This window comes from Phaethon lepturus, unplaced genomic scaffold, assembly GCF_000687285.1.
Source record: "Phaethon lepturus isolate BGI_N335 unplaced genomic scaffold, ASM68728v1 scaffold48, whole genome shotgun sequence".
NCBI lineage: Eukaryota > Metazoa > Chordata > Aves > Phaethontiformes > Phaethontidae > Phaethon > Phaethon lepturus.
In genome coordinates this window covers 639-14,146 of record NW_010559450.1, presented here as the reverse complement: position 1 = coordinate 14,146, position 13,508 = coordinate 639, and the positions used below count along the sequence as shown (strand labels likewise).

The 13,508-nt window shown below is 38.6% G+C and overlaps 1 protein-coding gene across 2 annotated transcripts in view; it reads right to left on the bottom strand.

Moving 5' to 3' along the window:
• The window catches only part of CCDC170 (coiled-coil domain containing 170), a 43,573-nt gene extending 31,049 nt beyond the window's left edge, over positions 1–12,524 (bottom strand). Inside the window, exons 1-4 of one of the 2 annotated variants that reach the window (XM_010293342.1) lie at positions 12,448–12,524; positions 10,264–10,291; positions 7,361–7,492; positions 3,801–4,057 (exon numbers count right to left, since the gene is read on the bottom strand). In XM_010293342.1, coding sequence (XP_010291644.1) covers positions 3,801–4,057; positions 7,361–7,492; positions 10,264–10,291; positions 12,448–12,524 — 494 coding nt within the window. Of the gene's footprint in view, positions 1–3,800; positions 4,058–7,360; positions 7,493–10,242; positions 10,292–12,447 lie in introns of those variants that run through there. The other variant, XM_010293343.1, reaches the window with a different exon arrangement.
• Positions 12,525–13,508: the final 984 nt, after the last annotated feature.

Sequence of the window (13,508 nt, the reverse complement as noted above, 5' to 3'; positions counted from 1 at the left end):
GGAAAGAGAAGCCCCACTAATGGAAGTGTAGGATATCCAGAGTACCTGCAAAGGGAAGTTTATCAGCAGAAGCAAACAGAGATGGGAGACACTAATTTGCTGTACATACAGTCTGCTGCAGCATAACACTACCCATGAAAGGGATCGATTAAGAAAGAAAATATCAAAGGACTACCACAAAAGTATGAAAAAAGTCGGCTCTTTGTCATCAATTTCATCACCTCAAAAGGTGCCTATCATGCAGATACATATCCTACACGAAACATCTGTTATCAGCCTTAACAGCAGGTATTAGTTTGTAAAGGCTGTATAAGAACAACCAACCAAATAACAGAGCGGACAGTTTAACTCAGTAAAAATGTTGTTACATCCCTCCCGTTGCCAGGGACAGACACAAGTCCAGCAAACAAGCACTGCCACAGTCTGCATAGGTAGCAAACTTATAGGTTAAAATCTTGCTCATGATGCTGCAATGCTGAACATCACTTCTGAAAAACTACAGTGAAACAAATTCACAAAAATAGCCAACAAAGCTCAAAATGACCATTAGTGTAATCCAAATATCAACTCCAATACCTCTTAGATAACACTCGTGAGAGAGGTACTCAGTGGTAGAGTGCAAGAGAGAAAACTATTGAACTTCGGGTTGAGAAACAGGGGAATTTCTGAAGCAAGTTCTTCATAAACATTTAAACATAGAATGTGAGATATCACCAAACAGCCGTCTAGAGCAAATATTTTATTGAAACTCATTTGCTTGTCAGAACACAGCACTATTCTCAATTTTCAATGTGGGCATGCTAGTCATTTCTGGACTCATTGTTTTCCATTTCTGATTTCTTCCTCTCAAGGTTGGCAATCAAACAGGCAACAGAGCATCACTCTATAATCAAACAGCAGCATGAGACTCCTATAGGAAACGCACAGTGAGTGCAGACATAGCACATTAAATGGTTATAATACACTAAGCAAAAGAGATGGTTCATGAAAAAAAATTAAGATGTTGGCTTAGGAGGTACATCAGCACAGTTGTCAATGCTGCTAAGTGGAAGAGTGTGGAAGAATAACAGAGAGGAATGGAAAACATTCATTACTGCTCTGGACAGGACAAGGATAGTTCCACATACTGCTGTGGAGCCAAAGAGCTCTGCTTTCTGCAGCAGGCACTGACCCTCATAAAACAAGTGGCTCACAGCTTCCTCACCTCTAGGCACCTTCCTCTCCTCTATAGCCCCAGCAAAACTAAGCTGTGAGATGGTCGCTAAACTCCTGTCCTGAGGAGGGGTGTATCAGAAATGAAAACGTATGAGGCTCCACACATGCCATACATGCATGTCTGTATGTTAGAATATTGTATGAGATTGACCACCAACCCCACAAACTGTTCTGTGGCTCTGAAAAATCAAGGCACATCACACACAGAACCATGCCTGCTTCTTAAAATAAACAATCTGAAGTAGAAAGCACATACTTGACAACTCTACAAATAACCTAATTACCTCCACTGGGCCATAAAGGTGTGAGCACCTAGAAAATAGGCAATCAGGTACAAAAAAGTAGAAAGCAGCTCTTTCACAGTTTTGCTAGCTCTTCAGAACTAATGAGCAAAGAGAAGGGGAGGAAAGGGGAAAAAAAAAACAGCTTTTCACAGTTCATGCTCTAAAAGTACCTTGGCAATAGACCTTTTAGTAGAAAAGCACCATTTTCAATAGGAGAGGTGTACATCTTGGAAACCAATCACAGAATTCATTAAACTTTTTTTACTATATCCCTACGTATAGAATGTAAATGTGCATGCCACGCCTACTGACTTACTTTTCCCTTTTATTAGTGATTTTCAGTAAAAATCTTTCTTGAATACCTAATTAGGACTAGTCATGTGCCACATGTTACTAAGGCAGCCAGACTAAGCGATTAAAGTCAGTACATTGACTAGTATTGTGGCACATGTAACCATCAGCTGAGGATGAGGAACATCTTTGAAAGCATACGCTGTACATTCATGACCAATCCAACATGTTTGTTCCTCCCAAAAGAGCAGACCCACCCTCCCTTTGTCCCTTCCCTTTTGCCAACACTCTAGTAGTACACTCCAGGTGCACAGCAAACCAGAACTAGGATTGGTAGAGCTGAACATTAAGCTTTCTAATTTTGCTCTCTTCTCTCTTGGAGCAGTTTCCTGGTCCTGATCACCATGCAGCAACACAAGTGGAAGTGCTGACACAAGTGTCATGGGCAAAACAGAGCAGCCAGCACCACCATGGGAGTGACAGCACAGATTTATGCCACATAAAATTGATCATATTGCTGTAGTGATAGGCTAGTTTGATACACATTATTTTGGCAGTTTTCTGCCAGTGAATCAGGCAAACAGGATAGGAAGTTTTTCTTCCTTTTTTCCTTCTTTTTATTCCCCCAAGAAGTAGCATTTTAAAGAATCTTAACAACCATTATCTCAGACACTGTGATGTTTCCCATGTTGCTAGGATGCATAACACACCTCTTGGCTTAACGATCTCCTTACTTATATTGGGATCATATCTATAATCTTTGACAATCAACATCAGCACTCTCCAGGCAGGGCTTTTGGCAAATCAGCTGGTAGCAGACAAGTGCACTGCAATGGATTTCTCTAGATTTTAAAATAACTTAATTATGCACTTCTAACACACAAAGCCTGTAAGAGCTGTGCAAAATACTGATTTGGGAAACACAGACATCTGGTAAACACTTACCTTGCTCTTAACTAGACAATATTGAGACAGATGGTGGAAAAAAATCCATTATAAAAGTCTACAGGATGTCTATTAATATAGTGTGACTGACATTGATTTGGGAATTTTAGAGTTCAGAGTATTTTCACATCAATCAATTTTATTTGATCAGCATTGCTATCAGTCTCCATCTCACAGACCTGAAATAGTAGCAGTTACGCAGAACTGACAGATCAGTGCTTCTATACACTATGCTAAGAATGGTATAGTTAAGGATACTATCTTTTATTAAAAGTTTTATGCAATCAGTACACTTTAAAAAAAAAACAACACACACACCCCCAAAACACCACAAAGCAATGTCCAGAAGAAAACAGAAGAAAAGTCGGTCAAAGCTGAACAAACATTAACATGCTCCCTTCAGGATGCTACTAACTAGGAATTATACCATATTTTCTTTATTACACTGCTCCTAATGGACAGCTTTACACTAAGGAAGAAACTCACTTGACACTCTTCTGGTTCCAGCTGTGACATAGAAGAAGGGAAAAGAGACCGGAGTGGTGCAGCAGCACAGTCACTCGCCACTGCACAGCCCATGCAGCATGTCAAGTGCCAGGTACTTGTCTGCAAGAGATGCCATGTGACAAGGATAGACCAGGGCACTAGGCCATAGTTGCAGGTACTGCCCATCATAAGTGTGCTATGAAAGGCACAAAGTTTGCCTCAGTGCCATACATGGAAATACCTGAATGAGGAAACTGTATGTATTGTTTCTACTGTGTTCAGACAAACAGCCCTCTGTGCTCACTTTTTGTAAACAATGAGGTTACTCCAAGCTGACTCATATCATTTTTTCTCCTCTGAAGGACAGAATTCTCAAAACCCCATTTATGGGCTAGCAACTCACACCAAAATTCAAATTTCAATACCTTCCACACACTGAGGCACAATGGCTGTGCAAGGCATTGTAACAGAATTCACATCTGCAATAATGTCTGTCCACCAATGTATTTTTCTGCGTTGACAACTGCACCATTCTGTCATCCCAAACAAAAATTGTTTCTCGTGTCACACAAATCTTACTTAAGTTTGGCATTTTGCTCATGAAGGTCCTCCTTCAGCTCCCAGTTTTCCTTGAATGCTGCCTGAGCTGTCAGCTCAGCCTGGTTTTTAGAACTGGCGAGCACACATGCCTCTTCCTCCATCTCCTGAATTCGTGTTTGCAAAGACAGGAGGCGAGACATCTGTCTAGCATTGTTTTCCTTGTAGCTTTCAGCTTCAGCCTTCAGCTCTTGAAAAGAGGCTTCTTTAGAGACCATTCTGGACCTGAGTTCAAGAAGCTATAGACAGAAGATGAGAAAACTCATTAAAAAAAGGAAGAATAATTTTGCCCAGGATGAAATATGTGACTGCACTACAAGTTTAGTAATGTTACAAGAAACTCATTTTGGAAAAAAAGACTCAGTCTTCTATCACTACAAGACTGAGTGGAGAGATGCAACTTTATTCTCATGTAACTAGGAAAAAGCAATGGATGAAAGGGTAAAACCAAAAGCTGCTCTTGTGTAATGCAATATGAGTTTTCAAGATAATGTCTTACAGGAAGATAAATTTATTTACAAATTCGGAATTTAGGGAAAGCCCACCTTAAGTTCTGCTGCACAGCCTGAACTCACCTCCCTTATGCACCTGCATTACAATAGCGTCAACACCACTATTCCTTCTTTTTTGCCTGCCTCCTCCCTGCTCCCAATTCTGGTGCACAATTCCACAGATACTCTACAGCTGTGGGGAGTTGTAACAGCAGTATCCTGTTGTATGAGAGTGGAGCCTTTTGATCTTTTGCAGTATATTCAGAGCCAAAGAAATTTTTGGAAAGCTGTGATGTAGGCAACCTCTTCTCAGCTTATGCAAATAGTTATTTTTTGGTCTGATAATCCAGTCAAATGTAGCTGTATTTACACAGAAACAGCAAGAGAGCCTTTTAAGGAAGGGAGGGACGAGGGACATCACCACCAAAGATCAAGGACCTGTTCCAGAGATGATGCTAGAGCTTCCCAACATTTCATGGGGTTCAGTTGTTTTTCTTTACTTTCCCCTCCCTCTTTTCACTAAAAATGCCATTTTCCATTGAACTATTTCTACTACAACCTTCTCTAAAATACTGAGCTTGAGACAGACACACAGGCACAGAAAATTTCAGTGTGTTTTATTTTGTTAAAAGGAGCAAGTAGTTTAAGGTGGATTTTTTGTCACAAGAAGTGTTAAGACATGTTCCAGTTTTCCTGACAATTCCAATTGTAAGTAGTAAGATATTATCTGAAGCATTTATCTCCTATTACATAAAATTAACAGGCAAATAATTAAGCCACATTAACTGCTCTTCAAGATGTGTGCTAGGGCTTTTAACTTGTGGCAAATATTTTAAGGCAATAAATACTTAAAACATTAAGTTGCAATTCAGGATGTCAGGAAATTCACGGCTCTGCCAGAGGCTTCCAGAGTGACCAAACCCAAAACACTCAGAGAAATTCCAGGAGGCCAGTGAGCCAACTGAACTGTGACTGCCTTGGAAAAGAGAGGCCCTGCTTCTCCTGCTCCCAGCCTCCCTTGCACCAGCTCTGGTATTTGTCTGACTCCTCCACAAACAACTTAACTAATGCAGCTGACAGAAAAGAATTCACTTTCTACAGAGGAGGAGGAGGAAGGGGAGCTGGTCACAGAGAAAAGGCTAACACTGACGAGTCAGGTAGGAAGGATCACTCTTGCAGCAGCAACATAGTCTCTGATGAGCTTATGCTTCACCTGCAAGCACTGGTTTATCAGACACTTTGGAGTTGACATAAAGCAGCACTGATTTTGAGAGAAGCAGCTCTGCCTTTTCCCGGGCTCATGGCCTTCATTTCTATACTCCACCCTCTTTGCTGTGCTAGCAGAAGCACTTATATGGCTAAGAGGTGAAATAAGATTGGGAAACTGATCCAGCTAAAAAAAAACAACCCAGAAGGACAGGCTTTATATTTGAATTGCATCAGTCCCCCAACAACACAGTGCACATAAAACTACACATACATCTGTGCCAACACAAGGGATGGGGCAGTGTGGGGACGGAAATGAGCAGCTGGAGGAACAATAGGATTGCTTTGCTTGGCAGCTGGACCCAGCTATGGTAGCTTAAAGCGTTCACAACCTTAAAATTTTTCTGTGGTTCAACTCCCCATCTGCAAAATGTGATATTTTTTCCTCTCTCCATTGTCTTTGTGGTCAGTTCCAATAGCAGAAAAAGCAAGAATAATCCCATATCATGAGTTTTACAGAGCCCTCAGTAGAACAGGGCTCTGACCTCAGCTAGGTCATGAAGGTCTTTATTAACAAGAGCATGAACAGCTGCTTTCTTGATGATTCTTTCGCTTTTGGAAGCACAGTGCTGAAAGAATCTATAAATCAGTCAGTCATGCTGGCCATAAATGGTTCAACATTTCCAGTAATAAATTCTTTCTATGAGAACATGAGATTCTGTATGGCTTTTAAGAATTGAAATTTAACGTACTGATGCTAGATAGCCATTAAATGTAGGGGATCTCTGCAGTAATTTCAGGATCAACTGGTCAAATTCAAGCTTCAACAATGGACATTTACCCCTGTAGTTCTGACTGGATACTGTATTAACAATTCATTCTCGTACAATATTACATGTTCTTGCGGTTTCCCATATTCAGATATCCACAATTAAATAAGATTTATTTCATTGATAGACCCTTTTTTAATGTTCATGTGCTATGCAAGTATATTACAAAGTACTTTACAATGTGCAATAGAAATACACATTTGTAAAATGTAAAGATGTTTAAAATACTAGTTGGATGAGTGTTCAACAGGTTTCTGTCGAACCTGATGTAGCTATGAATATTTAGGAATGTATACACCTAAATACATGTCTGCAAATAAATGTAAGCACTTCATGTCTCCTAAAGGCAAATTTGACTCCATTTTAAAACTGACCACTGCCCACATTGCTGAATTGGATCAAATCAATCTTATTCAGTCATATGTTAAAAAAAAGAAAAAAATTAAGTGTGAAAATATAGAAACTCTAAAAATTATCCTCTAATAAATCCTCTCTCCTAAGAACAACCGTTCCCATAGCAGGGACAGCAGAAAAGGATGCATGTGTTCTTCAGCCTCTCTAGTTATAATCAACCTCATTAGCTCAATCACAACTTCACTCATGATGAAAGCAAAGCAAATTTGGGAAGCTGCAACTTGAATAAAGTGGAGAAATAGGTAAGGATGGGCAGTTATATCTTAACTCACCAGCAACAGGAGGACATCTATCAAAACTTTTGTATAACCACAATTTAGAAATATTAAGTTTCAGGTTTAATTACAAAAGATTGCATTTAGATGATGACAAAAAAGACCTAGACTGCTTCAAACCTTTCAAATATAAGATCATAATCAGTTCTTGAACACAGAAGCAAGCAGGAAAAAAATCGTATGGAAATTCCATGTTATGAGAAACAAAAGCTCTTTATCAAAAGCAAGAACTTTTGAACTTTCTGCAAACTTTCTATTCTCTGCAGAAAGTGACTGTAGAGAATCCTCAGGTTTGGAGAAGGACTTGGAAGTATTTTTAAATGTACCTCTGATTGGGCACAATCATACTTCACTGAAAGTGCTGCAAGTTCACTCTGAGCAGTTTCAGCTGCAGCTCGATAGTGATTCATCTGCTCTCTAGTGACAGGAATATCCAAAAGAACGTGATCACGAGATTCCTGCAAAGACAGCATGAAAACAAATCCATTAGACATTGCATTTTTTGAACATTTTTGCTTCAGTGTTTTTTTGCTTGATCAAGCTGCTCAAGGGCATTTATTCCAAATATGTTATTCCCAGACTAACTGACTCTTACTGAAAAATAGGATAAACAGTCGCTTTACTACCAGTCACCACTTTCATCTGCAAGTTCAGCCACCAACACCAGTGCTAAAGTATATCAGCCCACAAGATACTCCCTCTCAACAATCCCACGGCCTCCCACTATTTTCAGGTCAGGTTATTTCCGGCAGTTTCTATCTATTTAGCAACATTCAAAAGGTCCCTCTTCTACAAACTTATCCAGTCACTCCTTCAATCCATGTAAACTTTAACCCAAAGGGAGTCTTTGGGTGTTTCTTATGCAAAGAACCACACTGGTTTCTAGACTCCTGTTGCATCACACGCCCACTTGCTTTTGTTTTGGAAGAAATGGTGAAAAAAAGCAACAGCTATTAATCTTCTCTGTGCCACTCATGATTTTGCAGATTTCTAACGTATCTCACCTCCATGGTCTCTCTACCAGGTTGAAGAGTCCATGCCTACTCAGACATTTCTACCTGTTCCTCAAAGTCACTTTCTGGCTTGCCCATTTGTGCTTTTACTTCTAACCTGCCAAGATGAAAGGTCCTTTTGAACTCCTGCACTTGGACATAACTTCAGCTTTCTGAATAATGGTTTCTCATCCCCAGCAATCACCATACTGACTTCCTTTCACCCTTTTGCAAGCCTTACTGATAGATGGCAAGCATTGCCTCTGTGCTTCTAGGACAGTCTGCTTCACACCACTGGTAGAACTCTTTTAGCTGTGCCTTTTAGACTCTTTATAGTAAGCTTACTCATTTTTGTGTGGTTCTGCTCTTCTACAGTACAGCAGAAATGCACTGGATTTCTTGGCCTTTGTTACTTAAATCTTTCAATATGAAAATTCAGACCTGAGGTCTTGATAGGAGTTTCATTAAACAGAAACTTTTTTTCAATTGATAGTGACTACAAAATGATGAAATTTAACATCTTCAGAACCAGATTGTGTTTAGGTAGTACTGGGAGCGTACATGGCAGGGGACAGAACAGGAGATTTTTATTCCATCAGCTCCCACACAGGACTGAAGCAAAACTGCATTTAGGTATGCATTATAAAATGCAGATCTCCCCCAGAGAATGACTTCTGTTGAAACAAGGTATTCCAATGGAGACAGAGACAAGATGTCTTCACTTCATGCTCTTCTATGTCAGCATTGGTTTCCAGGCTGAGATAAATTACAATTTCAGCTCCTACCCATTCTAAATAGAAAAAAAATGTAAAAAACCAACAGCTTCCTAAATAGGTGACCACCTAGTAAAATAAGCCTCTACCAAGAAACATACACAGAAATCCCTGGGGAATAAAGCAAAACTACTAGTTTGGACTGTAGCAGAAAATAAATTACCTTGGATTAGTTTCTGTAATAATGTCAACTCTTTTCTTTAATCTTTCTTCAGTGCGCTCGTACACACTGGATTAGACCCATCAAGTTTAATCGCATTCATCTCCCTCAAAGACACTCAGCTGTGCTCTTCCACAAAGGAGTTGCCATTCTCATCAAGCCAGACTGATACACCTAGTACAGCTCATGGCCATGAACAACATATCACACAACCTCAGAGATAAAAGGCCTGCTAATTTTCTCAACACTTTATCACCATTCCTGAGGGAGTGAGGGAAGGGATGTGCCATCTCTTTGCTACTTTGTCTTCCTTTTTGTTTTCCTCCACTTGTTTCATGTTGTACAACCACATGAAATTCTTTGATGTATAGAGGGTTTTTTTCATTCTGTAATACACCAGGGCTCCAAAACCATGATCGAAGCTTGCAAGCAGTAACACTGTGTATGTTATCATATTTATATTACTGTATTGGTGTATGTTTTCTTCTTCCCTAAACAAACACAACCAGGTATGACTACAGAAAGAAAGAATACAGCTCAAAACTGATGAAATAAAAACACTTCAGAGCATAGCTGAAGAAAGAAGCCCCCTGTTCAGCAGAAAAACATTCACAGCTGGAAATTCTGAAACCTACATTTGTGATATAAATATAGATTTTAAAATTATGAACACTTTAAAGATGCAGATACACATCCAGAAGGATTTAAAAGAGGTTTAAACGAAGCCAGGTGCAAAAGTCAATGGGAATTACCATTTCACTCATTTACAGTCTTAGTGAGATTTACAGAAGCAGATCTCTGCATCCTCCAGTGCCTTAGTAAATATGAAGCTAATCATTAACAGTGACACCACGCTAGGGAAGTTGATATGATTATCATACTTTTGGCAAGGAATGTGCATGCTTTAATATTTAAGTAAATAGTTTTCTATGTTTTGCCAGCAGCCATCCACAAGTCTGAGCATTAATCATACCTATAACAATGCAATTAATTTAGCATGACTCTACTATAAGGGTAAAATTTGTAATGCAGATGTGGCACTTCTGTATCTCTGGAAAAATTCAGATTTGTAATGTTTCACGAGTAACTATGTAGTTTACACTGATTACTGTTCAGAAAATAGAAATAATAAAGTGTTAAAAGAACAAGAGGCAGTAGATAGGAGAAGCCTTAACATATTATCACACAATCAGCTCTAAAAAATCTAGGTTTTGGATGTTTCTCCCATTCGTGTTATTAATTTTTTAATCCCAAAGCACCTAGGCTCATTGGGGTTGGAATACCAACAATGACGGCTCACTAACCTTTGTCGACTCCATTCTTCCTTTGCTTCTACAAAACAAAATGGGGCGGGGGGGGGAAGAGAGGTTGAAAGTTAAATAGATTTGCAATATGATGACACGTGACATTAATTTTTCACAGACATGCTTTCCTAAACTATGTCATAGGTTAGCATTGGCAAAGTAGGGCATAAAAGCAGAACACTATGGGAAAGATTCCCTAGTAGCCTACGAGCTTTGATGGCCTCAGTATTCAAACCCACATATAACTAAAACAGACAACTTTGACTTCTCTGGTTTACATTCACTGGTTCAGCTGCACAATCAGGCTTTGTGCAGTGACCGCCTCTTTTTGCCGCTGCTTTTCGTGCGCTCCAAGTTTTTATTTCGTCTCTCCTTTTATCCTGCATCTCTTCTACACCGCTAGATTTATTAAAAAACATGATCTATCTTAACTGAACTACACCTTTTTTTGTCCTCAGATGTTAAGGTAACTAGCGGGCCCTTTTTACCTATGTGTTTATACAGGGCTTAGTACACTGGTTTGACTCAGTGGGCTACTCAATAATTTCTATAAATCCCAGTGTCATAACAGTTCATATTCTGAAAACAAACAAAATGAGATATCCTGAATCTGTAATATTTCTTCCTAAGACAAATTAATATTCATGGGTGTGTATCTGCATAAAAATTGTTCCAAATTCTGAAAATGCAATGCAGCGGCACAGTTTATGACTATTATTTGCTGCAACCAGAATGAAGACGACATCCAACATGAAGTACTGAAAATAATAGGCAGTTGAAAAATTTCCATGAAGAATTTGTCTCCCTAAGAAATCACAAGGAAGCCTTAGTCCCCAAACTTCCCATTGGATCTGTAGGAGTCCAAGGTGGCCTTCAGGACAACGGTGGATCCAGAGGAGTTCACTGTGTATGGGCTGAACTGCTGGAAAAGGGAACTTAAATGTTATGTTTTGATTGTAACTGTTCTCACTACAGCTAGAAACTTAAAAGTTTGTTGCCATTCACAACTTAACTATCTTGATTTTCTGATTAAAGAATCAAAACATGTTCTAACAAGACAGTTTTCAAAACTATCTTGTATAAACTGATTTTTTAAACAGAAAATGAAATTCTACTTCAGCTTGCAGGGAATATTCAATTTTTATTTTATTTTGCAAAATGATCTATCCTAGTATAAAGAAGGACAAGTTTTAGAACATATTTCTTTTTATAAAATCTACAGGATAAAAAGCAAATCTTATACAATTAACTGTAAGTTACATGAAAATTGGACACTGGACAGTTTTTAAGAGATTCATTTCTGAATCAAATGGAGGGAAGGCAGGTAGCACTTGGCTATTGCAGATTTTTCATTGGTAGCAGCAGCTAGCCAGCCAGCCAGCATGCACATTGCTTCAAAATAGCCACAGCAGTTACACACACCAATGAGCAGGAGAAGGGTGAGCCACTATTACACAGTGAGTCAGATTTTGTTAACACATGCAAAACCAGACTAAAATGAATTGGAGTCGCTTAGAAGGAAAAAAACCTGTTCACAAATTAACCATCTTGTGTGTGTATTTTGGGTAAAATTGACCTTTTTCTAGATAATGCTTTGCCCAATTTGCCTATCAGAGATCTCAAAATGTTTGTGCCAATAATGCTTTATTAACATAAATCAAAATTTGCAAATAACATTTCAAAACCACTTCAGTTCTGTCAGTTTCTTCGTCACCTTATAAAATGCCAGAAACACCCAACTACTTTTGATCACTTCCCACTTGGTGAAGTCCTCTTTCACCTTCCTGGAACTAGGCCCAACTCATTGCTTGCAGTTCGTGCACGCAATTCTGAAAAGGTTTTTTTTTGTTGTTGTTATATGCCTGCGTTTGTGCACGCAATTCTGAAAAGGTTTTTTTTGTTGTTGTTATATGCCTGCAGAGTTTTTATGCTTTAGACTGTTCCAGAAACACGTAGAACTAAGTAAATGTTCTCAACAGCTCAAATTACCAAAGAGATTTTCTAAATTCCTTTCAGAAGGGTACTGCTTAGCTCTATCCTCCTCCCTTTGCAGTAATCATTGAAAGGTATTACTGAAAGATAAAAATCACCCTCTGGTACTGTTCATCTACTGAAGAGGCCAATTTCAAGCTTGATTAATAGGCCCAAATGAAAGTTTCATGACAATCAAAATTTTAGTCTTACCCTGTACTCCTACAAGCAGCAGTTAAAGGACTTTCATCTTTCATTTTCCTCTCTGTTAGGATGAGGTGACTTTGCATCTAAATACAACAAATGCGGTTAATATGATGAAAGACAGCAGTCATCTCAAGGCAATGAGAAAGACACATCATCTACTGTAAATATTACTTAACATGGTTTTTGTTTCACTTCATCCTTTACCTGTATAGCTAAATTGAGGAATTTGGATCTCCCCTGACACTGTCTTACAGATTTTCCAAAATGAATAACAAGAAGGAGCTGCTCTCTTTAATCTCAAAATAATAGAGAGGGCAATTGCAAAGACAAAATTTGGCAGGAAAACGTGACAATATTAAGTGCTTATACAGGGATTTTTGCAAACCACTTGTTGTTCTACTGTTTTTACTTTATCAGTGCTGAATAGAGTGGCAATTGCAAAGACAAAATTTGGCAGGAAAATGTGACAATATTAAGTGCTTGTGCAGGGATTTTTGCAAACCACTTGTTCTACTGTTTTTACTTTATCATTGCTGAATAGAGGTAAATAACTTTTGTAAGAGAATAGCTTAAATGAGAGATTTAAAAAGCAGACCATCATGCAATGCCAACACTCTTGCAATTTTTTACAATGCCTACTATACTTTATTACAGTCAATGAAAGGCAAATATTTTAAATATATTTAAGTGTGTTGGTATACACACAATTAAGACTGATTAATGCTGTAGTTTGATTTACCATTTGTAACCCACATTTTATAAATACGTAGTTTCTAGCATGCTTCTGAGTCACAAAAGTAACATTCACAAACTATTCGACTTCAGGTCAGTAGTATGTGGAGTAGGTTACTCTCAACTCTGTAACTAAGCAGTGCTAACAAAAACTTCGTAACCAAGCCAAAACAATCGTTACTTAATATAATGGCAGCTGATTTTGCCATGACAAACTACCAAAATCCTGTATTTTTTGTCTCAGGACAATACAGCATAATTACAAAACCGATGTTCAACTATTAAGGACATACTGAGCTAATAAACTGTTTATGCTTTGGAATACAAAACTGTTA